Genomic DNA, 26,212 nt, shown 5'->3' with positions numbered 1-26,212 from the left:
ATTACTCATTTATTTCATCCACTATCTTGTTTAGATTATTTACCCTTGTGTTGTTTATATATCCTTGCATATATCTCTATCATATAGGATATATCTCATTGTTCATATTGCTTATCCTAGTTTATATTCTTGTTGTATTTCATACTTGCTAGGATAACTTATTAATTAATTTTAATTAGCATTTAATCAGATTAGATTAGCATAAGACCCTAATCACCCCCCTCTAGGGTCTAACAGACCTAGGGTTACGCGTTGACCGGCGTTGACCTAGGGTTACGCGTTAATCGGTGTTGACCTTAGGGTTTCGGATCACCTCGCGTTGACTTCTCGTCGTAACATGTTGACCTCGCGTCGTAACGTGTTGACCGACATTGACTTTCATCGCAACACGTGGTAGTCTCAAGTGTTAAGGTTGCAGGACCAACTATTAGAGCTGATTCATCTGCAGGTATGGATCTTATCCTGAAGTTGTTGGATGCTCAAGTCACGAGACCAACTAATGAAGCTGGTGCGTCAATAACTCTCACATGTATAGGATTTTTGGCAAACCCTCAGCCATCAATGGGTTTGATGAGCCTTTAGCGACTACCGTTTGAGTCGGGCTAGCATGCGGATTGTTTAAGTCCGTTCCGCATGTAACGTTATGCTAAAAGAATTAATTCTTTTAGTGGTACGATATTGAATACGTAGACTTCATCTTTCTCACGGGAATAGACTACCCGGCAGCATGTATCAGATGCAGACTCAGGAGTTTTGGTAAATCCCCAGTCATCAACGGATTTAACGTGCCTTTACCGATTACCGTTTGAATCAGGCTTGCATACGGATTGTTTAAGTCCGTTCCGCGTGTGACGTTGTGCTAAAAGAGTTAACTATTTTAGTGCTACGATATTGAATACGTAGACGAAGACTTCGTCTTTCTTACGGGAATAGACTACCCGGCAACGCGTATTATGCGTTGACTTATCCCTTCTTAGGATTCAAGATAAAAGTCCCCATACTTATATTCTGGTGTATTCTTCAATCGGTGAAAGACTAAACCGGTAACGCGTGTTAGGCGTTGACTTATCCCTACTTAGGATTCATGATAAAATTCCCCACGCGTGTGAGCCATGGACTTTGGCGTTATGAATAACCACCTGTCACAATGTCAAATATGTGGGCTTTTGTCCTTTTTACGGTCAAAGACTAACCGGCAACGCGTGTTAGGCGTTAACTTATCCCTTCTTAGGATTCGGGATAAAATTCCCCTTACGTGTAAGGCACGGACTATGGTGTTATTAATAACAACCTACCACAATATCGAATATGTGGGTTTTTATCTTTTTTATGGTTAAGGACTAACCGGCAACGCGTGTTAGGCGCTGACTTATCCCTACTTAGGCTTCGGGATAAAAATCCCCAGACTTGATTTCTGGTGTCTTTTTCAATTGGTGAAAGATTAAGCCGGCAACGCGTGTTAGGCGTCGACTTATCCCTTCTTAGGATTCAGGATAAAATTTCCCGTGCGTGTGAGACACAGATTATTGTGTTATGAATAACAACTTGCCATAATATTGAATATGTGGGCTTTTGTTCTTTTTACTGTCAAGAACTAACCGATAACGCGTGTTAGACGCTGACTTATCCCTACTTAGGCTTCGGGATAAAAAGTCCCCAGACTCGGATTCTGGTGTCTTTTTCAATCGGTGAAAGACTAAACTGGCAAGGCGTGTTAGGCGTTGACTTATCCCTACTTAGGATTCGGGATAAAATTCCCCGTACGTGTAAGGCACGGATTTTTGTGTTGAAAAGTAATGTCTTCTCTTGGGGCAAAGACGAACCCGATACTGGAGAGGAAGAATTTTATATTCTATCTCCAGTTGCAAAGAAAACTCAAAGTGGGATCTCCACTTTGAGAATCTGAAGAGTGAATCTAAGAGTGGGATCTCCACTCCGAGAATCAAAAATATTCGGATAATCCTAACTGATGGAAGGTTTGATTACCGAACTAAAGGTGATTTTCTCGTTTTTCGAGAGTGAATTATGGTTTTGGCCCTAACTGTAAAAAGGTTTGACCAAGCAGGAGTTTGAGGTGACCCTAACTATAGGAAGGTTTGATCACTCGATTTGAAAGTGGACCTCTCGTTCATAGAAGGAATCGAGAGGAGATTTTGGTTGTGGTCCTAACTATAAGAAAGTTTTACCAAATAGACAGTGAGAGTAGGAGTAAAAATTACAGCAAGAGTGTTGATTCATACAAATCACTCGAAGAGAGTTCCTGGTGTTAAGTGACAAATATTTAACACAAAAGGGTTTGACAATCGTCAACGATCAGGATATTAAAATTCCGAGTACTATGTCCGGACTCTAATAATGAGAGTGTTAAGTGCACAGACGTAGCGGGAATTTGAGTGGATTCAACCGAAAGGAATTTTGATGGTCCCACCGTCAATTAGTCTGATCGATGGGGATTTTGTGGTAGAAGACTGTGAGTTGTCAAACACCAATGACAGTTTTATGAGGAAAAATTAATCCAACGAAGTGATTGAATCTCGTCTTAGCAAAAGAGTGTTCAGAAATCACAGTGAGAGTTTAGTGTTTATCACTTTGTTTGTAATGATCGGGTTATCCCTAAGAAAATTTTATGTAGCATTCTTCCGGGAACTACCCGTTACATGAATCATCCACCCCCGACTTCTTTTGCGAAACCGGGTCTAACATTATACTTAGTTGGATGACCGGGTTATCCTTAAAAATACCAGGCATGACATTCTCCAGGAACTTCCCATGAAAGAAAGGAAACAGTTTAGACTCATATACCTGTTGGAGTTTTGAGAAGCAGTTTATACTCGTATACTTTTCGGAGTTTTCATTCGACTTAATTGAGCGTTATGACGCCGGCTTCAATCAAGGTTTGGATGTTATTCTTGAGAGCGAAGCAAGCCTTGGTAGGATGAAGGATCCTCCTGTGGTACGCACAATACTTCAGATCCGTAGTATTGTCAGCTTCCTCCTGATCTGCGATAGGTGGTAACTTGATCTTGTTATTTTCAAGGAGGGACTCGAAAATGGCTGGAACATCTTCGTCCTTGAAGGAGTACTCCTTTTGAAGTCTCGGATCCGAAGTCTTTTGCTATCTTCGGGGTTGTTGTTGCAATGTCTGATTAACATCAACAACTGCTGCAGGTGCCTTCCCATTACCACGGGAGACGAAACTTGAGTTTGGAGGGTTAGCCGTCGGTTGGCTTCTCTCGGCTTTCTTCCTTCTGAGGAAGCACTCGGCCTACTCTCCGCGCACTTTTAACTCTTTTTAGGTACTGGACGATGCTACTTCTATAACTTCCAACACGTCCAAAGAGAGGTTGTTATGACAGGTTTGGAGGATGAAGTCCTCTGTGATCGGATCTCGACAGTTCATTGCCTTATTCCGGAAGCGTTTGATGAAGTCGTTGACCATCTCGTCGTATTATTGTTTCTCATCGAAGAGTGTCCTGATTGACACCTCGGCATCATCATCAAAAAAGTGAGTGAGGAACAAGTTCTCCAAGTCGTCCCAGCTGTTGATGCTTTCAGGTTTGAGATGATGGTATCAATCAAAGGCAGCTCCGTGAAGGGTGCCGACGAATGATCGGACCACCGGGGATTCATTCCTAAAAATCACACCCAAGTGAGACTTAAAATAGATTAGATGCTGAGTGGGGGAACCCTTTCCGTCAAATGGCGTGAAGTTGATCAGGTTGAACTTCGCCGGATACGGTATCGAATCTCATTCTCTTGGGTAAGGACACGGAATACCGATCTTCTTCACCTCTCAAGTAGACATCAGAGCGTTGACTTTGCTCTCGAGGTCTTTTATCTTTTCATCCTCGCTCGTGTACTTCCTTGGTTGATTTTGAGGAGGAATAATGGGGCCACCCCCAGTGTTGTCATTATTGGTGGGACCACCCCCGACATTGTTATTCTCAGTGGGGCTACTCCCAGCGTTTTGGTCAACGGAAGGGTTTTCTGCATCGAGGTGTTCATCCACATCTGAATCGCTAGCTGCTTGACTAACATTGTTGCGACGACTGGATTCACCTATCTGATTCGATAAGACTCGGATCTGTTGATCATGCTCTTCCCTCATTCGCATCATAGCCATTTCCATTTTGAACTTGAAGTTCTCTTTTTGCTTAGCCTAGGCATCCTCGATGATTTTGGCCATTTGCTCGGTGTTGACCATAAACGCCTCGCGAGATTGTTCTATGCTGGACACTATATTGTCAGAAACGATGGCAGAGTTCGCATCTGATGCTTCATCTTCCGAGGATAATCCGCTATTCATCCTCTGATAGTCCCTACGCCTAGTAGTTCCCGCGTGTAACCGAGTTATACATTGGGATATGTCCGAAAAATGTCGGGGATTGAAACTTCGCGTTGACATCTCCTTATTGACCATATTGATAGTGACCTTTGTGAGTTCATCATCTTGCGCAGCTGATCTTTTTCTATAGAAACGCCTTGGCTTAGACTTGGATGTTCTGGTAGAGATCCTTTCAAATACTGAGACCCTCTGTGGAGCGGTCTTATGGTAGCTACACACTGATAATACTGCCCTGATAAGTTTGGTACACGGATAGTAAGAGTTCGCTTCCCGGATACTTCTCTTTCGAGATTTATTCGTACCCCCAACCCGATAGTACAACTCATCGACGTTGCGGTCAGAGCAACCTATCGGTTGTTGGTTTGATTCCTCAGGTGTACCGTTGTTGTTTGTTCGGCACGTCTTCTTCTGAATAGGTAGTGCTTTATTGGCTTTAGCAGGAGTCACACGTTTGGAATCATATCCGTGTGAGGGTGAAATTTTAACGGGCTTCTGGTTTTGTGCAGGCACCCCCACGCGGGTAGTTATGGGAGTCAACTTGTTAGGAGGTCGCGTACGACCCCCAATCTGGATGGTTGCTTGGGGTTCCTTCAACGGTCCCAAGCGTTCCTTAACAGGCGCTTTGCCTTGATCTTCGTATAAAGGACCTAGTCGATCCTTCAACGGAATTCTAAATTTGTAGAGGTCCACGTTGCCGTAGGGTTTCACCGAAGGTGTGGTGGCAGAAGGAGCGGGATCCGAAGTTGACGAAGGCTGGGGAGCAATGTCGCTTGCTTTTACCTTAGGCGTTGATTTGGCCTTTGGCATCCAAATTTGTTTGGATCTCGGCGATCTCTTAACCGCCTCTTCCTTTTGCATTTCTTGTGCTTTTCACACAAGGATCTAGGCATGCGTAAGAAGTGCGCGACGCTTCTGAATACGCTCCTCAAGAGTGAAACGGTTTCGTTTGACACGAACCCATTCGTTAGTAGGTGGTTAGGAGGAGATTCCCGAAGCTTGCTGTGGATATGGCTTAGCCACTTGACGCTTTCTGAACTCCAAATCCGTTTGGTAACAGAGTATGTCCACCTGATACAAAGCCTTGGCGAATTGGCGCACGAGGCATTAGCGTTGCCTTTGACGTGTTCTCCTTGATAGAGTCGGCGCGCCTTTAGCAGTTATTTCCTTGATCACGGAGGAGTTCAGATCTGCATATCTTATCTCGTTGGACGCCGACGGATCATTGTGAGGTACGGTTGCAGCAACGGTAGCGAGGAATTCGCCTTCTTGAGTCTTCAGATCTGAAGACCAACGGATCTTTCGGGTGAAGGAGACCTTCCTGCGCTTGCGAGGAGAGGCAGATCTGGAGGAGGAGGAGGAGGAGACGTACTCCTCGAACTTTTGTTGGTCGAACTTGTATTGGACCTCTTCAGCCATGAGGATCTTGGTCGTCGGCTGCGGCACGACAGCCTCGTTGACGAGACTGTTGGCTCCCACTGTGGTCGCCAGCTTGTTTGGGGAGAAATCGATTTGTTTATTGAGATAATCATTACAACTTCAGTCGTTACAATGAAAATACAAAAAAGATAGTCTTTTTATAAGACTCTTACACAATAAAAATACAATTCTCGTCAAAACAAATGTAGAGATCGTTTATCGGTCTTCTGCTTGCGCGGGATCTTGGCCTGTGATGGAGACATTGATATCCGTGGACCACCAAACGATCAGATCAGATCCGGAGCTTCGTTGATTCACGAAGGAATCAAGAAATCGAAGCAATTATCTCGGTAACAGCTTCTTGAGATCACCGCAACGGGGCAATCTCAAGGAAAAGAACCAGGGTACAGATCTATCAAACTCTCCTTCTTTATGCCGAAGAATTCACTGAAGTCTCCTCCTCCTCTCTGAAATTCGTGGCTCTTCAGTCTCTAATTCAGTAGGGCTTCGTCAACGCTCGAGAATTCCAGATCTAAAAAAATAAAGCCCCTGGGGTTGTATTTATAGGCTTCAGGAACTCTGTGTTCAGATAAGAACGATCGATTCATTCTTATCTTCAATTATAACCACTTAACCACGTTCTTGGATGATATTCTATCAGTTAAAACAAATCCAGACGGTTAACGATCGAAAAACAACTTTAAAGTGTAAAAATTCAGTTTTTTCGGGTCTGCGGACACCCGTGGGTGTCTCGGCCAAGCTTGGGCTGAGACACCTCTTGGTCTCTCGGCCAAGACTTGGCCGAGACACTCATGGGTGTCTCAGCAAGCCTTGGCCGAGACACCACTTGGTGTCTCAGCCAACTTTGGCCTGAACTTCGATTCGCGCGTTCTGTCCGTTTCCTTCGTATCTTCATCATCCGAACTCGAAATTGTGTTGTTCAAAATGCGTTGGAAAGCTAATGAGGATATCTACAAGCTTCCATGATTGAATCATATGTGAAATAAATGGGATACAAGGGGCGCTTCGCCTTTCGTAAGCCACGCGGGGCTCCCGTTCAGTTCGTGTTTCCATTATTCCGAAGTTTCGTTGCTTTGTATGGTCCGTCGACTCACTTCGTGCGTTTGTCGTCATCACATGAGCTTATGTGACTCGAATTACGACGTTCATCGTCTTCTCTCTGTCTCGAGCCGCGTGTGGGGACCACTAACCTCCTCTCCAAACTCCTAAATTTTACCACTAGACTAAGTAGCCCAAAGTATTCATGTATTCATGTCATTCAATATATGTATATGTATATATATATATATATATACACACACATATACATATATTATCCATAAACAAATTGTAAATACTTATAGTAATTACATAAAAATATATAAAAAAATATAATATATATATATATATATATATATATAATATATAAATATATATATATATATATTATATATATATATATATTATTTAAATTATTATATATATATATAATATATATATAATAATATATATATATATAATAATATTACACACACATATAAGTATATTTATTTAAGAGTAATAAATATTATATTACACATATATTATTATACATATATAAGAGAGAGTATACTATATACTAAGAGAGAGAGTATATATATATATATATATATTATTATAACATAAAATAAAAAAATTACGTATTTCCGGGCCCTGCCGGGCGCCGACGATAACGAGAACGCGGTCGGCGCCGGGAGTCCCGGCCGGGTTTCCGGGCCCGCGAGCGCTGGGCCGACGGCTTTTTGACAACCTCAATTACTATTTCGGGCCGGGCCGGGCGCCGACGATTCGAACCGAGGTCGGGGGGGGGTGGGGGGGGGGGGGGGGGGGGGGGGCCGGGGATCCGGCCCGGGTTTCCGGGCCCGGCGAGGCCTGGGCCGACGGGCTTTTTGGACAACCCTACTGTTTGGTTCATGGATTGTTTTTTATGCATATCATGTATCTAGAAAAATTCATACTGAAAATCATGTTTGTTTTACAATGGATGTTAAATTATATTTGTATAAGAAATAAAATCCAATCAAATATTGTTTGGTTGCACATGCATTTTGTTAATGATATCTGACTATAATCACAAATGCCAGTGAAATCAACATAATTTTTAGGGATCACAATGGATGCATCTATCTTACAAGTCAACCTCATATTGGAGGCATGAAAAATAACAAACAAACATTGTATTTAATGACAAGCTAGGATTCTAAGCTTGTGGATCTCACTTTTCAATGCAAAACACACAAAATACATGAAAACAACAGCCCGAATAGAGTCAACCTGGTATTTACTGTTTCAAGGGGTTGCCTGTTTCCATAGAGAAATGATTTGGTATGACAAATAATTTTTGATGAGAATGATTAGACGTACAAAAGAACGCTGCTACAGGGACCAAAAATATGGGACCATTAGAGGGTACATGTGAGATGTTCCCCTCCTATTGCATAATGAGCTGACATGACTAGCTCATTATGCAATAGGGATGACACACCTTAAAATTTTCAGGGTCAAATTAGCACAGAGCTATACTTTGGTCATGTGTGTCAAAATTTTCAGAATACCGAAAATACCCTCAATATTTATTTCAGTTCTTCATCTCAGGGTCAAATTAGGACAGAGCAAAGAAATGACAAAATATCTTCAGAAAGTCCCACCTTGCACTGTTTACAAAAAAACCACACTACCTAATAGCTCTATTTGATAAAAAACATCCTAGCTAAATTTGGCTCTAAAAACCCACATTCCATTAAAAAATCCTAGCTAAATCTTTTTGTTGTCTGAATTTGTCAACAAAATGTGGTAAAAATATCACGTCCCACTCCAAGGATCTTAAATATCCTGCACCTCCTTAGCCTCGCGTGAACTGCTTTGAGAGAGATGGTGTTTTTCTTCCCTTTGCTCAAAATCCATGAGCTATGAGCATAATTGTTCATTTTTTCATATTTGTTGTTGGTTAGAAGTCTATTATTTTTTCCATGCTTGTTCCTAAATTAGAGTGTACCCAAGTAATTCTTCTTAAAAAATTTTATCATGCCGGATAACAATACACGCTCTCTTTCTCTCCTGTTTCTCGCGCAATAGACTCAAGTTTTGCAAGTCACACTTGGCCGCACATGCTCCCTTATCAAAGTCAAAATTTTAATGCAAAGATGCATGGTTGGGATCATGCATTGAGTCAAATGGGCGTTATGACCCCAAACAATTTTTGGGTTTGGTTTGACATGCAATGCTAGTCTTCAATCATCGCATGCGTCATTCGACATCACAACCATATAATACTGCATCAGTTTTAAGCTAAATTACCAGATTGGTGTTAATTATGTACGCTCTTACTAGTTTCATATATATATTTTTTTCTAATCTTGATGACGAATTTGGTATTTCTTCTGAATCAAATACGTAATTAGACCCACAACTTCACTATCAAGTGAAAAAACAAAGCGGTGAAATTCTTATGATCCACATTATGTTACCTAAGGCAGACCTCAATGAAATGTACATTTCTATGAGCATATGTATAGTCAAATACATATGTTTATATGATTAGGACAGTTTAACACCACATATACATGTACAAATTCAACAATAACAGAGAAATACCCATACTCACTTTGTGAGCATCTTAAAGGACCAAGGGCTGAATTTTTACTACCCAGAAAATTATAAAAGTCATCCTAATACCACACAATGTGAATGCAACTTTCATCTCATAAATTTGCAAGATACATCCACTCAGACCATGACAGCCCAAATCATTCCACTTCATAAAGAAGGGAAAATAAATTTATTTATATGAAGATTGCAAGAAACCCCAAAGACACCCACAATTATTTCCATCCAAAATAAAGGAAAGTGGAGACGTTGCAGGGGCAAAATAATATGACAAGTCCAAAGCTGATATTTATACAAAATCAGCTTAATTTCAGGTTGTAGCATTTGATAATTTGCAGCTACAAAAAATAATATGAAGTCCTGCCAGTGATATAGATTTGTATTAAGCTGTTGCTGCCATCGGCACTGCTCTGTAGCATGACCTTTTTGCTGCCCGAACAATATCATCAACCTACATGAACCATTTCCGCTATCTTAGTTATTACCCAAAAAAATGTTACTCTCATCAATAAGCACATCTATAACTTGTTGTTAGTTCATTACACGATCATGAAATATAATTTAGTGTTATGCACATTTTCTAGGTCGCATATATAAATCCCTTTCTTCCACTGAGCCCAGCTAAGAGTAAACACCACATACACTATGGTTGCCTCCATTCAATTACAAGACTTACAAGCATTTTCCCCCTTTGATCATGAACAAAGTTTTCCTGAACTGCATTGTCTTGATTCAAGATTTACACTAAATAGTGAAAAAAGCATGGCGAGATATTTCTGGACCATCAAGTAAAACTTTCTCATTTCGTTTTCTCCTCACATTTGTGATAAGTTTACATTTTAAAATTTTTTATTTTCACTCCAAAGTTACATGTACTTATCCACATTAAAATTCAAGAGGGTCTAGCTAAGTTGGTAAGCTGCCTCCATGAGTAGTACTCTTAAGGTGTACTCTAAGGTCTCAGGTTCAACTCTCCCGGGGAGCACCAACAGGAATTTAATTTTTTAGAATACCCGAGGCCGTGTGTAGGAGGGTGGCCCATTTAGCCACACCCAAGTGTTTGATACGCGTGGTCCGAAGGATCATGGGGAAGTTTCAAAAGAAAAAAAAGTCACGTCAAAGAGAAGCATTTCTCCACTTTGAGCATAGTTCTATCTTGATTAGAGTTTGATTCTAAATAGCAAAAAATAACACTCCAGGATGTTTCTTGATCACCAATTTGTACATGCTCATTTCTTCTCGCAGTTCGGCTAAAGTTACATATATTAAATTTCATTTTTCTTCTTTTAAGTTGGATGTGATGTGACTATTCAGTACATGAAAAAACAAGCATTTCTCCAGTTTGATCACCAATAAAAATTTCCTCAAGATCAACACTAAATATTAAAAAAATAGCACTCAAGATGTTCTATTAAGAACATCTATCGTTTTTAATTCATTACGTAAGCATAAAGCCACAAATCCCCATCCCACACTTATTCAGGTCACCTATAGAAATTGACGTCTTCCAATGAACCGTTTAGGAATCATCTTTGCATCAAGTTGGTCACTATCATATGCATCTTTACTGCCTCCATCAGGTTTAAAACTTAAAAACATTTCTTCACAGAATCATCTCACTTGAGCCAAGTTTTTGCTCAATGTCACTACCTTGATTAATGATATATACTAAATAGTCAAAATAACTGAAACCATCAGTTTGTACTACAATAACCATTTCTTCTCACAATTGTGCTAAAGTTAATTGTTAATATTTCATAAATTCCATTTTTGTTCTACTAAAGTAATACATAATTATTCATCACATGTAAAAGATAATTTTCAGCTCCTTTATAAGCACAAAACCAAATAGTTATCTGATATAATTTTGTCATGAACTTTCATAAGACAGCAACTTTATGTTATATCAATGTGTAAATAAACCAAAAGTCTTTTGTCATCCAACGTGGCAATAAGTAACTTAAAGAAGTATAAAGGCAGAGAGCATGACTCACCTGGGGAACAGCTAACCTCTCAAGGTTCGCAGCATAAGGCATGGGAACATCAGCCCCAGCTATCCTCTCCACAGGAGCATCAAGGTATCCAAAACTCTCTTCAATCACAGAAGTGCTGTTTATCAAATAACGATTTCATATTTCAGATTAAATGCTAAAAATAAAAGGGGAAAAAACATAATTTTTTTAATTTATATCCCTCAAAGAAACTAACCAGATTTCAGCACCGACACCATGCTGTGGAAAGCCTTCTTCAACAGTCACCAATCTGTTGGTTTTCCTAACAGAAGCGTTGATTGTGGCTCTATCCAATGGTCTTATGGATCGAAGATTTATGACCTATAGGTTTTCAAGGGGTAAGTTTAGAGTCTGATTCCAAGATAACAGCAGTGAATGATATTTTTCGAAAGAGTCAACATTTACCTCAGCACTAATTCCTTCCTTTAGAAGTATATCTGCAGCCTGAACACAATCCACAAGAGAAATAAAAATAAAAATAAAATAAAATAAAATAAAGCAAGTAGCCAATATATTTGAAGTAAAAAAAAGAATAATACGAGCAAAGCTTTTCAAAACACTATGTTTTAGTTTAGGTTGCATGAATCATTCTCATCATAAATAACCATGAAGTTCAATCTTTTACAAAGCAGTTTGGTTCAGTTTAAGCGTACTGCATTCATTCAACTAATTGCTCTTGACAAACCAGATAATTTTGCTTATGTATGGTTCTACAGTTTCGACCTTCTAGGTCATGTATAAACGTCAAATATCCTGAACAGTTCTCTATACCACACGGAAGGTAGTTGCATGGCTAGCTATGTCTCAATGATTGTGGTACCAACAAAATGGCACCGCATGTCTTTCTATGTCTCAGGTCATCATGCCTCCACACATATGAAAACACCCTGTTCTTGGTTCACAAACATTGCCCTCGAAGTCACAGTAACATGATGGTCATTCATAACATATTAAAAAAACAACAGACTGCTGAAGAATACAATGCACCAAACAGCTTGTCCAATGGTTTATATCCAGAGAACTGTGAACTCAAAGTAAATAAGAAAAAGCACAAAATCGAGACACTGCCACAAGATGTAGAAATTTGGGACCAAGAATCAAAAGGACATTCAATTTTTTATCAGTGGATAACAACATTTTAGACTGCCATTAGGGCAAACAATGAATGCACAACTGCCAGATATGTGAGACTAAAAGCTCTAGATTAAACTGCATAAACATGAATAGTAAATTCCAAATTTAACATAACAAACGTAGAAATCTTAAGACAACATAAATAGGCATGATGAACTATTTTGCATTCAATTATCAATCAGAATTGAACTGTCCAAAGAGTTTTTCCTTAGCCAGCAGAGAGCAACTCTAAATATTGCAAGTTTGCAACCAAAGACAAGATGATGCATATTTGAAATTATTGCAAGTTTGCGATGTCTATCAGATAATCTTTTAATTTAATAGATTATCTTTTAATTTAATACGCACCTGGAGAGCAAACCCAACCATCCTTGAGAAAGCAGTGATTGTAACGTCCTTCCCTTCACGCTCTATCTGTCAGGTAAGATTGTTAGATATAGGACACAAAAAGTAACACATTTAATGAACATTGAAAAGCATACCTTAGCTTTTCCTATTGGAAGACAGAAGCTGGAATCAAGAACTTCTGCTGACACAGGAAAAGATTCTCCGTATCTGAGAAACATAAAATGTAAATACAAGGCCTTGTCACCAAATATTATTTATTCTTTAACCACGTTGGAAATTACATACAGAAGTTCATTTTCAAGAAAAACAACAGGATCAGGGTCCCGAATGGCAGATTTGAGTAAGCCCCGAGCATCTTCTGATGAATAAGGGCTTAGTACTTTCAGTCCAGGGCAAGATGCATACCAAGCTGCATAACACTGCAAATAAATTCTTCATAAGCACTTCTCCGATGTCACTTCTAAATTTCTAGTTAAGTAAAGAGGCTGTAAAGGTAGGAACATAAAGTGATATAGAGTGAAAGCAAAGTTGAAAAAAGTTAAACAAGGAAAACCAAGTACATGTATTATGGATTAGAAAGGATCCTTTTGAGGATTACTAGCAATTGTTACTGATTATGAAGATGATAACAAAGAAAGATGGAATCTAACTTACAAATCCAAATTCAAGGAAATAGCACGTACCTGTGAATGTTGAGCTCCAACACCAGCAGCAGCACCATTGGGTCCTCTGAAAACAATAGGAACAGATAGTTGACCTGCTGACATGTAGTTCGATTTTGCAGCAGAATTGATAATATGATCAATTGCCTGTAATGTATTGGACAAATGGCTCAATCTTTAGAATAAATACACAACTCAGTTAGGGGGAAAGAGCTACACAGGGTATCTGATCTATATAAATAACCATGATAACCACATGAACGTGTCAATAATAAATATTTTATTCATATGATCACGAACTTTGTAAATCCTGATAATATCCAATAGAAATAGTGAGCAACTTACAAAATCCTAAACATCTATCGGTACCAGAAACACATAGAGCTAAATGCATAGATGTCTGCAAGACAAACAGGGCATGTACAATCTCAATAAATAAATATGAGACACACGAATATAGTCAACAACAAAAGTTTTGTTTCCACATTTATGAACTTTGTGAAGGAGCGGATGCATGGATGTGCACAAGACAGATAAATTAAAGAAAAAATGAACTCACAAAGCCACATGCAGATGTCGTATGACATATAGAAAATAAAAAATTATTTCTTATTCATTTTTGTAACATAGTGATTTACACATATTAAATTTTGGTGGAAAATTCCAATAATTGTTTCTTCTTCATTTTTGTAACACAGTGATTTCTACACACAAATTTGGTAGCCACTGCACCAGAAAATAACCGGCACTTTAGATAAAAAATGAGATGGGGATTCCATGTAAGAATCATAATTCTTGTACGGAAATCGATATAGAAAACCAGTTGCAAACTAACCTGCATAGAGAAGTTAAAAGTCATAAATTCAATGACAGGTCGAAGACCATAATAAGCTGATCCCACTCCAATTCCGGTAAATCCAGCCTGCGAGGTTAGAGAACATGCATATGATTAGCATCAGCAAGAAACGGAAAAGCAACTGGCAAGAATTAAAAGATGAATCAAAGAAGTATGAGTCTTTCTAAGCAGACGTTAAATTTAAACTACTTTGTGCCATTAAGTAACCTCAGTGATTGGTGTGTCAACAACTCTTTCAGGACCATATTTATCAAGCAACCCCTTGGAGATCTACAAAAATAAGTAAGAGTTAGTTAATATAGAAAAAGAAATGTTATTATAAAAAAATTGCAACAAAAATATAACTTTCATGAGAGCTAACCTTGTATGCACCTTGGTACTCTCCAACCTGCATAAACACCGAGTTCATCAGAACAAGAAGTGCAAAAGAAGAAAGATTTTAAAGTTTATCCAGCTTCAGTTACCTCTTCACCCATTAAGAAAACCTTCGGGTCAGCAGACATTTCCTCATCAAGTGCAGAGTTCAAAGCATCACGCACCGTCATCTAGCAGAACAAGCATTTCCGCAAGTCAGTTAGCACACAATTTGACACGGCCTATGGAAAATTTTTATACGAAGGAATGTAGAGATCATTGGCAAAGTTCAAAAGGATTGGAAACAGATGCACACAACAAGGCATGGAAAGTAAAATTGAAAATTCACAAGAAACAAGCTCCATCTGAGAAGAAGAATAAAAAAGAATCAGAGAGATCTTGTGATTCAAATGGCAAAAAGCTAAAAGGCAAGTGTTTTCTTTTGTTTTTGCTCGTGTATGTGTGTTTTTGGGTTGTTGGGGGGAGGGGTGAAGAGCAAGGTTATTGGTAGCGGATAGCGTCGCGTAACGATGAGGCATCGCGGCTATTGTGGTAAAATAGCGGCAAAAAGCACAAAGTCAAATAGCCGTCTAATTTAGATATGTATAAATATTCAAAAAAATTTAAAGAAAAATCTAGAAAATCTAAAAGTGCATATTTGATTATTTAAAAATATCCTAAACATGAAATTAGACATGTGACCGTCACATAATATCGAAGACAACTGGAGGAGGAGTCAAAGAGTCGTTGTCTTTGAGAAGATCAGCTAAGCGGTAACAAGACTGTAGTAAGAGGAGCTCCCGGCGAGAGGAGGTGAGAGGAAGTGCTGAGGGAGGTGCCGGAGACTATGAGAGGCGGCGGGAATACGCCGGAAATCGCGAGAGGCGGTGGGATGCAGTGGTTACGGGTCGGGTTTAATTTTAAAAAAATAAACCTCAAACCGCTTTTAAATAGAGGTCAAAAAGCGAAGTTTTCCCGCAATCGCCCACTATTCACCGTTATGACGTGCTATTGGCTACTTTTGCGAACAGAAAGCACATATTCCGCAATATGTCATCGCTATTAGGAAAAAGCGTAGCGAGAAGGGACCGCTAACGCTATTAGCACCGCTATTACGGAGCTATTTACCGCTATCTATAACAGTGGTGGAGAGTATAGCCTCAAAACAAGCAAGACTCTCAAACCCTATCCTACCGATCCAGTAATGGGATTTCCAATATTTACTAGCCACGTTATGTTATCCTAATTTTTCATGGCAATTATTTTACCCGAGATTCAACAAGCTAGCAATTGTATTGACAAACTTCAAATAACAGTTATTCCAAGCTTCAACTTATAAGCATAAATGACGTATATCTTAAAGCTATGAAGTTCATTCACTCATCAAGTTCTATAAAATCCGATATAAATTTCTGAAGTCCATTTCCTCACAGTAGACAGTAGCCATGCTAGAACTATCAAAATGCATGGGGTCAGCTACAGGAATGAGTTCTTCCCCATTACATATATCAACTATCATATAACATAAATTGGCAACTCCCAAACTCATTTTCTTACTTCCTCAAGCCATGCTCTTTACATCTACTTCTTATTCGTCGGTATCTTTCCCACATGTGAAAACCCAACTCACGTCTCTTTCTCAACTTATTCAAGATACACGTAGCTTCTTAGCAGTGCACCCCATTTCATCTTTAATTTAGACCTGTCCCTTAATCTATCCAACTTCCTATATTGGCTACATATGGTTATATAATGTCTTATTTCTTAATTGCAAAATATTTTGAATCATAAAGCAAATGATAAGTCATATGTTTGTCACCTAAAAATTTGCGTTCAACTTCAAAGTATTCTACAATCAAATGGGAACAAGAAGCATTTGTCTAATTAAGCCTTCCAAAGTTCCAATAACAACATAGTCCTCCATTCCAAATATTTCATTTTCATCTTCCTAATTTATCTTTGTCAATCCCCTATGAAATGAAACCTTAGAAACTCACCAACAAAATACAAATGCTATTATAATTAAGCTCTTTTCTAACCAATTTCTACACAAACCTAAAAACAATGAATCAACACTCACCTCTTTTGCAGCGGTCGAGTAACATTTGGGTAGAAAAGATATCACAGGACGGTTCTGAAATAAACAAATTACAAAAATTAGCTCTAATTATCAAAAAAAATCCAAGAAAAAAACTCAAAATGCCCATTTTTTTAATTTACCGAAGAGGGGAAACCTCCACATGCTAGCTTTCTCCTAACGACTCCCAACATCTACGAGTTCAGGAACCAAGATCAGATCAGACACAAACTAGAATAAACGTGGGTCAAAATTGTTCGATGTATTTAGATCTCGGAGCGAAAAAAAAAAACCCTAGTCTTTTCTTTCTAAAATCGTAATAAAAAAATGAAGGAGGACAAAGATCGCTACCTGACCTGGAAATGAATTAGCTGCTTCAATATTTTCCTTTTCCCCCCTTCTTTGGTCTCCTTAACGACTCGGACTCTTCTTATATACTCGAGCTGCCACTTTTGCAGGTTGGCCCCTTTCATTTTAGTTTGTAACATTTTTTTATTGTGCAATTTTAATTGTACAAACTGGACATCAAAATTTTTTCTAATTTTGTACAATAGTGCAGATATATTACGATTGGCGGGTGAAATTGCATCTTTTTTTAAGTGAAGAAACGGAAGCTTAAGTAGGGGTGGATCCAGGATTTCAATTCGGGGGGCATACAAAAGATAGACGAAAAATTTTCTTAATGTAATTTTATTCACAAGAGATACATCACAACCCAAACAAAACGAGTAGAATAGTCAACGTCAATATCTTCAAAATATTTCAAAATAAGAAGAAAAAAATTATATAGAATGAATATATTTTATTTTTAAAGGATGAGATTTTACAGAAATCACCCTATCTTATTTTTCCCAAAATTTTGGGGGGGACCGTGGCCCCACCTGGACTGTATATAGATCCGCCCTTGAGCCTAAGTATCTAAAATAAGCAGTAAACATATCTAATTTTTCAATAAGTTTACCAATAAATTGATCCTATCAATTATAGACTTTGTTAAGAAAAGCTACGAAATGTTTGACGCAGGAGATTTTGTAAGTATTTAGCTATATCGGATCACATTTTTAGCAAGAGCTTTGCTACAGGGACTCAAAATATGAGACCAATAAGAGGGACAAGTGAGGTGTCCCCCTCCTATTGGATAATGAGTTGGCCATCATTAATGATGACCAACTCATTGGATAATGAGTTGGCCATCATTAATGATGACCAACTTATTATCCAATATGAGGGGGACACCTCACTTGTCCCCTTTATTGGTCCCATATCTATTTTGATAGCTCATTTGACCAAATAAATTGCCATCTAATGTCATATCTAATTTTCTCAAACTATTTTATAAAAAGCTTATTACTTCTACTTAAAACTATCAAAGTAGGATGCTTGTAATTTTTAGCCGGAAATAAAATTATACGTGTATATCGGTAAAGTAGTATTTAACTATAAGAACCGATAATGTAGACCACGCATATGACCAAAGGTTTACAAAATGTCTCAAAATTATGATCCTCCGTACAATTAGTATGTCAATCAGAGCACAACTTATATATTATAGTAATTAAAGAAAAATCATTTTTTCAGGATAATACATTAACTTCAAATTTAACAACTGGACCCAATAAAAATTAATATTGCCATGTGACCTCATACCCTACCTACTACTTTGTCACCTAAAAAATTGGTCTCATATGTTAACGATGGCCTCAACATATCCCTTGGCCATATGAAATATATTGTCCCTTGGATGCTCGAAAGGGTCATATGGAAGTCACTAACAATGAAAAAAGAAATGCCTCTCCGCTTGTTTATTTTCTTGGGTGAAGATGTTTGAAGCATCTCATCCTTATATTCTTCTCTAAACTTTATTTGGTTTGCATTTTGCCCCCCCATCTAAAATGGATCACATGATCATTTTAAGACAAAATTGCACTCGTTTTTACCATTATTCTTATAATAATTAGGAAAATATATATATCAATATAATTCAAAAGAAAATACAAACATTGGCTTCTCCTTCCTTAGTCCAAGTCAAAGTTCAGTCTTATTCCTATCCCTATGTTCGTTTAGAACTAAATATAGTTCTAATGAACTTTTGATGTATACATAATCTAAATTTGTTTGCAAACTCTAATAGAAGTATTTCAGTAAACAGAAAGTATATTGTCCTTTTTGACACACAACAGTCAAGAATGTGGCTAATCCTTACAAACCCATTAGATCAATAGTGCCAATCTTTATTCCTTCGTCTTCGAATTACAGCCTAGATATCAACAAAATCAAATTAAAATCCCTTGGTAGTCTAGGGAGGCAATTGCATGGCCAGAAAGGGGGAACAGAGGTGAGAAGAACTTCATGGAGGGTAATGGAACATAATTAACCAACATAAGGGCAATTTAGTCATTATTTAATTTTAGGTATTAACCTAGCTAACCGAGAAAAAAGAATATACTAGTATTCACAATACTGTGAAAAAGTTTAATACTCTCACTAAATGATCATTATATTTTATTGAACTTTATACCCTCATTATTTATGTTATTTGTATAAATATATCTGCTAATAATATTTTCTTCATCTTAATTTACACGTAATAAAGAATTATCGAATAAGAGCTCAAATGAAGATTATCTCGAGCCCAAAAGTTCTCTAATGAAGCCCAAAATTCTAAATTTAAATCCTATGACAAAGTCTAGAAGCAAAATCTTATCGCTCGTCACCTTCTTTGTCAGTATTTATCAATAACTTGGCCTGCAATTGGGCATTAACACAAATTTTAAAAAACCAAAAAAATCAAAGTCAAATTCATGCTAAGGATGGTCAACCACAAAGAAAAGATGTTATCTCCCAATCCGAAAAGCATAATTTAACATATTATATATAAAAATCACCTATTTTAATGAGACGCCATCTAGATTGGCAAATTACATAAACTTAATCAGTTGTAGCAAGTTATGGAAGAATATATAATCAATTATTTGAAGCACGAGCTAAATCCTAAGAAGCCAAAAATCATTCAAAAGAAGCCCAAGAGTTTTAAATGAATTAAATGCAATAGAAATGAAGCCCACAAAGTTCATCTCTCAACTATCAAATTAATGGTGTGTATTATTTTGAGAGGTCATATGGTTATGAGGGTTACTTAGGGCCTAACCCAAATTATGTGGTTGAGAGGATTACTTTTGGGGCCAAGATAAATCTAAGGGTTGTGAGAGATTTTTACTATTTATAAATAGAGGGGTAGAGTGACCGTTTGAGAGTGTGAAAATTTTTATAATTATCTCTATTTGGGGAGGAGAATTACTCTTAATTAAAAAGTCCTTTCAAAATTATAAACATTGTACGTAATTAATAAAAATAAAATTTCTCCATCTTTTAATTTTTTATTTCTTTGTTGATGGAGGTGAAGATTTGCTTTGAAGGGGCTACCTCTTTGTAACGTAAGTTTTTATTTTTCTCTTTTATTTTTTTACTTTAGAAATTCATGCTTTATTGATATGGGTGTATTTTCTTCCCTGTCTCGGAGACGTAGTGATCCTCATGGGAGCTTGAGGATAGATGATTCTCATGGTATCTTGAGAATAGAGTCGTGGTTGGAGCCAAAGAAGACGGCGAAAGAAGTCGGAAGAAGCGAAACGTAGAAGAACAGGGTAAACTACCAGTTCTCTGTCCGGTCGACCGCGACACACATGCCGGTCGACCTGACAACCCTGCAGGGCACAGGGAACAGAAAGTTCTCTGGCCGGTTGACCGGACCATGCTTGGCGGTCGATCGGATCGTGAATTCTAGATTTCCTGTTTCGTTTTGGATTCTGTTGTGACAGAGACTCCTCTTTCTTTTGGGCTTGTTTATTTACAAGATTGCCACCCACGTTGTACCTGATATAAATAGGTTATTGTAGGGTCTTAAAAAGGGAGACCTTAGGGAGAGAGAAATTCTAATAATTGTATTAGGGTTTAGAGAGAGAGTTGAGAGGTTGTTCTCGATTCTAGTGAGATTGTGAGAGAGGGATTGTAATCTTTTCATAGTCATAATGTAGAGAAGGTAATTTCCTTCGCCATACTGAATTGTTCTTGTGTTTTGGTCATCCTCTTCTCAACTCACCTTTTAGTAATTCTGCAACCAAAGGGTGCTCGCACGACAACTCGTATCAAGTTGGTATCAGGGCACCTAGATCCTGTGAAGGGGGAACCTGTGTATTGTCCTTACTCGCTCACAGTACAAGAAGCTTGGCGAGATCCTTATTTCCTTGGAGAGAGTCCAGAAATTAAGAAAGGAGAAGATGACTGAAGCAGATAATTCAGCAAGACTTGATGCCATGGAGAAGCAGATTGAGACGATCGGGATGACTCTCACTCAACTCTTGGGTCTCATCAATGGAGGAGATAAAAAGGAGGAATCTTCTTCGAAGGGTAAGAAGAAACTCGTAGAATCCGATGAAGAGAGCGAGAAATCTGATTCAGAGGGGGAGACTGAGATTGTCAAGACTGTTGGACATCAAGGGGGTAAGAATAATTACCAGAATCTGAAGATTGACTTCAAGGTTAAGATTCCTATTTATGATGGGGGTATCAATGTGGAGAAGCTTAATGATTGGATCGAACGTATGGAGATGTACTTCACTCTCTACGGATATTCGTCCAAGGAGAAGATAGTGTTCGCGACATTGAAGCTTTCAGGGCACGCGTTAACGTGGTGAAAATCCTATTGCAAACAGGAGAAGAAAGCGGCGTCGTGGAACAAGTTCAAGGAGCTACTTCAGAAACAGTTCTACCCAGTGGGGTTCCTTGAGGAGCATTGGTACAAGTAGTATGGCTTACACCAAAAGTTTAATCAGACCGTTTAAGAGTACACGACGGAGTTCCAGCAGCAGGCAATGGTTCTAAACATCACAACGGACGAGTACTCTATCTTCGTGAAGTACATGGCGGGTCTGAATGATTACATCCGGAAGGAGATGAAGTTGTTTTCGATTGAGACAATCGCAGAGGCGAGCGTGAAGGCCATTGCCATTGAGGGCAGGCAGAAGAAGAGCAACGAAGCAAAGGGAGATGCAAAGCAAGCTGGAGGCGAGTCTAGTGGTTCTCAGTTTAAGGAAGAGAAGAAGAAAGGTGATCCAGGGAAAACAGGACTGATTTGTGGTCATTGCGAGAAGATAGGGCACATAGCTGATCGGTGCTGGGAGAAGTATCATTATCTCAAGCCAAGGGGGTTGAAGAAGAAGGAGGCGAAAAAGGCGTACGTGATAGCTCAAGGTCCGAAAGAAGTCCCGGGGATGAAGGAACCCAATAGCAGTCTTAACCTTATGGCGGGGAAGCAAGTCACTAAAGAAGATGACGACCTGAGGGAGCAGCTCTTTGTGCTTAAGTTGCAAGTGAAGACCAGTTTGGTTGATGTCATAGTTGATTCGGGCAGCGAGAAGAATTTGATATCCGAAGCCTAGGTTCAGAAGCTGGGTCTGAAGACGGTCAAGCATCCGAAGCCCTATCCATTGGGGTGGATTTAGAAGGAGGAGAAGCTAAGTGTAGTTGATCAATGCACTGTAAGATTTGTGCTCCATGAGTTGTATATTGACGAGGTCATATGCGACGTAGTTCCATTGGATGTTTGTCAGATTATACTGGGTAATCTGTACTTATGGGATAGATATGCGATCTACGAGAGGCGGGCTCAGAAGTATACATTCACCAAGGGTGATGAAAAGTTCAAATTTCGTTCGGCATCTCTTCCGAGGGAGACAAGCTTGGGGACGGTGACGCGAGCGAAGAGGTTAGTGAAGAGGGAGACAAGCTTGGGGACGGTGACGCGAGCGAAGAGGTTAGTGAATGCAAGCAAGAAGTTTGTCTCATTGTGCATTAGACTTCCAGAAAAGCCATCGATGAAGGATTGCAACTTGGAGCGAAAAGTGACTACGACGAGACGCGGGATGAATGAGTTATTTCTGATCGGACGTCGAGATCAGATTCCTAGCAAGGCCAGGTGGTTCAGAAAAGGAGGAGGGGCTCGCGAGTTCCCTCAGCTTCAATTCTAACTTGAACGGGACTTCAAGTTCCTAAAGGGGGGACTCATGATACGGGTGTATCTTCTTTCCTGTCTCGGGAGCTTAGTGATCCTCAAGGAAGCTTGAGGATAGATGATTCTCATGGTATCTTGAAAATAGAGTCGTGGTTGGAGCCAAAGAAGACGGCGAAAGAAGTCGGAAGAAGCAAAACGCAGAAGAACAGGGTAAACTGGCAGTTCTCTATCCGGTCGACCGCGGCACACATGTCGGTCGACCGGAAAACCCTGCAGGGCATAAGGAATAGAAAGTTCACTGGCCGGTCGACCGGACCATGCTTAGCGGTCGACCGGATCGTGAATTTTGGGTTTCCTGTTTCGTTTTGGATTCTGTTGTGACAGGGACTCCTCTTTCTTTTGGGCTTATTTATTTATAAGATTACCACCCACGTTGTACCTGATATAAATAGGTTATTGTAGGGTCTTAAAAAGGGAGACCTTAGGGAGAGAGAAATTCTAATAATTGTATTAGGGTTTAGAGAGAGAGTTAAGAGGTTGTTTTCGATTCTAGTGAGATTGTGAGAGAGGGATTGTAATCTTTTCATACTCATAATCTAGAGAAGGTAATTTTCTTCGCCATACTAAATTGTTTAGTCATCCTCTTCTCAACCCACATTTTGGTAATTCCGCGACCAAAGGGTGCTCGCACGGCAACTCGTATCATTTATGATTTTATTTTCTCTTTATTTTTATATTGGTAGAGTAGATTTATTTCATGTTTTATAGCTTAGATTTACTTTCATGCTCTTTTATTTTTGCTATTTATTTTTATGCTTTGTAGAATTTATTTTCTTATAGTTTTTTATACTATAGATTTACTTTTATGCTCTTTTAATTTTGTTAATTAGATTCCTTTATCCTCATAGTTTAGATCTTTATTTTCATACTCTTGCTATTACTTTTGTAGTTAGTTTTTATTTTTATTCTCTTTCTTTTATGTTTTCTAGCCAATATTCCGTTTTCTAGTTTTTATTTTCCAAAATGCATGACTAACTTTTGTAGGAATTCAAGATAGTATGAAACTAGTTTGATTTCTTTTCTGATTTGTGGAGTGCTCTCTAATGCTCAAAAGATTATGCTTAGGATAATTAACTACAGAACTAGTTGGTAGATTAACATATTTTATATTATTTTTATATCCTTATTTATCTTTGTTTTTGTATATATTTAATTGCTATTCGGGCGTTTTTAGTGAGCTTTTAGAAAAAAATGCTTTTGAATAAAGAAAAGCCCAAAGAAAGTGAAGCCTATTGAACCCAAAAAGTCCAAATTCTAGAAGAATTAATTAAGCAACAATCAGATTATAGTAGAGAATCAAGAAGAAAAAGAAATATTCAATTACTTGGAGGATAAGAAAAAAATAAAATCTAAATTAAATTCGGATTTAAAATATTAGCTGCAAAGAAAAGGCAATTTCTCTCAATCAAGATATCAGAATCTAGTATATTATATATAAAAATCACCTATCTCGACAAGACGGATCCATCCAGATTGGCAGATTTCTCAAATTCTATCATTAGTATCTAATTGGCAAAAATGCAAATTTAATTAGATTTTAGACTATTGTTTGTATTCAATTAATTGTTGACCAAGTCAAATCATACAGTTATGAGGATTACTTGAAGATCAAGTTTAATCTAATGATTGTGAGAGATTCTTGTATAGTATAAATACGGACCTAGGATCATTATATTTTACACATTCAATTCCTGAGAATTCAATAAAGTTCTTCATTTTACTTGCTATTTTGGAGTTCAAGTTCTTTTTTTTATTTTAGTTTCTTCAATTTAGTAAGTTTTTTAATTACTTGTTTTTATTTTCTTGTTCTTATTCTTATTTTTCTTGCTCTTTTTCTCTTTTCTTTAATTCTTCTTTTCTCTTAAATTAATCATGCATAGCTAATCACCACTAGGAAGCTTAATATAACGAAGCTAGATAACTTATCTAGATTAATAAAAAGATATCTTTAAGTTAAGTAAAGAAGTTGATTAGTTTAGATTAATAAAAGCTAGGGTTAAACAACTAGGCAAAAAACTATACTTAGAAGACTAAACCCTAGTAATAAAAAATCTAGATTAATTCATTAAAAATGCTAGGATTATCTAATTGATAGGTTATAGTTTCTAACGAGACATAGCTTATGCTTTTAGGGTTCTAGTAAATAAAAAATTAGGACTAATTGATAGGTTATAATTTCTAACAAACTATAGCATATATTTTTAAGGTTTTACTAAATAAAGAGATTAAATAAAAGATCTAGTTTAGAAACCTAATGGAGTTAGCCTAAGTAACCTAGTTTAAGTCCATTAGTAAAAAAACCAACATCCTTTAAACACAAAACATTTTTTAAATTGTAGGATCTTAAGATATAATTTTCTGAACAAAAGTTTCTAGAGTACAACCTATAAATGCTACAACAAAAGTTGTACATTTGCAAAATATAATAAAATAATACATTAAGTTTTTGGTGTTGTTGATGGGGAACTTTTAGTTTAAGATTTATATTTTAAGATTCCTTGACCCCTTTTTGTTTACTTGTGCAGGAATAGCTCAGAGCAGGAACGACAACGAAGGCTATGATTCGGGTGGCAACGAGTTCAAGCCAACACGAGTCGCATATGGGAAATAGAAGATGACGAGTCTAACCCCAGGTGAGTCTTTTTAATCTCCCATATGGCCATCTTTGAACTAGTTTTGCATTAGGTAAAAAAAGAAATAAAAATTTTTATTTTTTGTCGACCATAATAAATAATAAATAAAAATTTTAAAAAATTCACCTTTGTTTTCATTACCCTAATAAAAACGGTTTAGAAACATTGCTTAGCCATCTATGATTAATCCTTGTTGGGGATTGCCGGAGGAAAGGTAACCTTGCATTACATATAGATTAGGGCTTACAGAAGTTAACTTAAACACCATGATTATTGCATCCATCTTTTAAATCAATTTAAGGGCACAACCCAATAAACGAGATAAAGTGGGGATTTCATCATCCTTTCTTGGCCCAATAATCAAACTCCTACATAAGCATCACCCAAGACTTAACTAAAATCGATTAGACCTTGGTTCCTAAGGATTTCTTGCTCAATAGGACAAGCAATTTGTAAAGTAAGTCTAATTTTTGATTTGTCTTTGGTGTCTAAGAAAGGTGGTTTGAAGTTGGTTGCTTAATTATGTCGGCTTTACAAATACTTCCTACTTGAAATTCATTGGCCTGACCAATTGGTTAGCCAAGTTTGGAATTAGAAATATCTTACAATTTACTTGGATTAGTTAGGAGCTATCTAGTGATTTAGGTTTACCCTAGTGGT

General features: G+C 37.9%; 1 protein-coding gene across 2 annotated transcripts; it reads right to left on the bottom strand.

Annotated features, from left to right (window-relative positions):
- LOC109824238 (pyruvate dehydrogenase E1 component subunit beta-1, mitochondrial-like) lies at nt 9,485-17,247 on the bottom strand. 2 transcript variants are annotated; one of them, XM_020390777.1, is made up of 15 exons: nt 17,201-17,247; nt 16,993-17,043; nt 16,853-16,906; nt 14,883-14,963; nt 14,780-14,806; nt 14,626-14,688; nt 14,398-14,484; nt 13,584-13,709; nt 13,186-13,319; nt 13,035-13,107; nt 12,901-12,966; nt 11,824-11,862; nt 11,615-11,739; nt 11,401-11,515; nt 9,485-9,857 (listed from the first exon to the last, which is right to left on the bottom strand). In XM_020390777.1, the coding sequence occupies exons 2-15, from the start codon at nt 17,041-17,043 to the stop codon at nt 9,789-9,791; spliced, it is 1,110 nt and encodes a 369-aa protein (XP_020246366.1). In that variant the 5' UTR covers nt 17,201-17,247; the 3' UTR covers nt 9,485-9,788. The 2 variants fall into 2 exon arrangements, with proteins under 2 accessions (XP_020246366.1, XP_020246367.1); XM_020390778.1 differs by having other exon boundaries at nt 17,206-17,247.

Source organism: Asparagus officinalis, chromosome 9 (genome assembly GCF_001876935.1).
Source record: "Asparagus officinalis chromosome 9, Aspof.V1, whole genome shotgun sequence".
NCBI classification, from domain to species: Eukaryota; Viridiplantae; Streptophyta; class Magnoliopsida; order Asparagales; family Asparagaceae; genus Asparagus; species Asparagus officinalis.
Note: the sequence above shows the minus strand (reverse complement) of the source record. Positions and strands in the feature narration are given on the sequence as shown.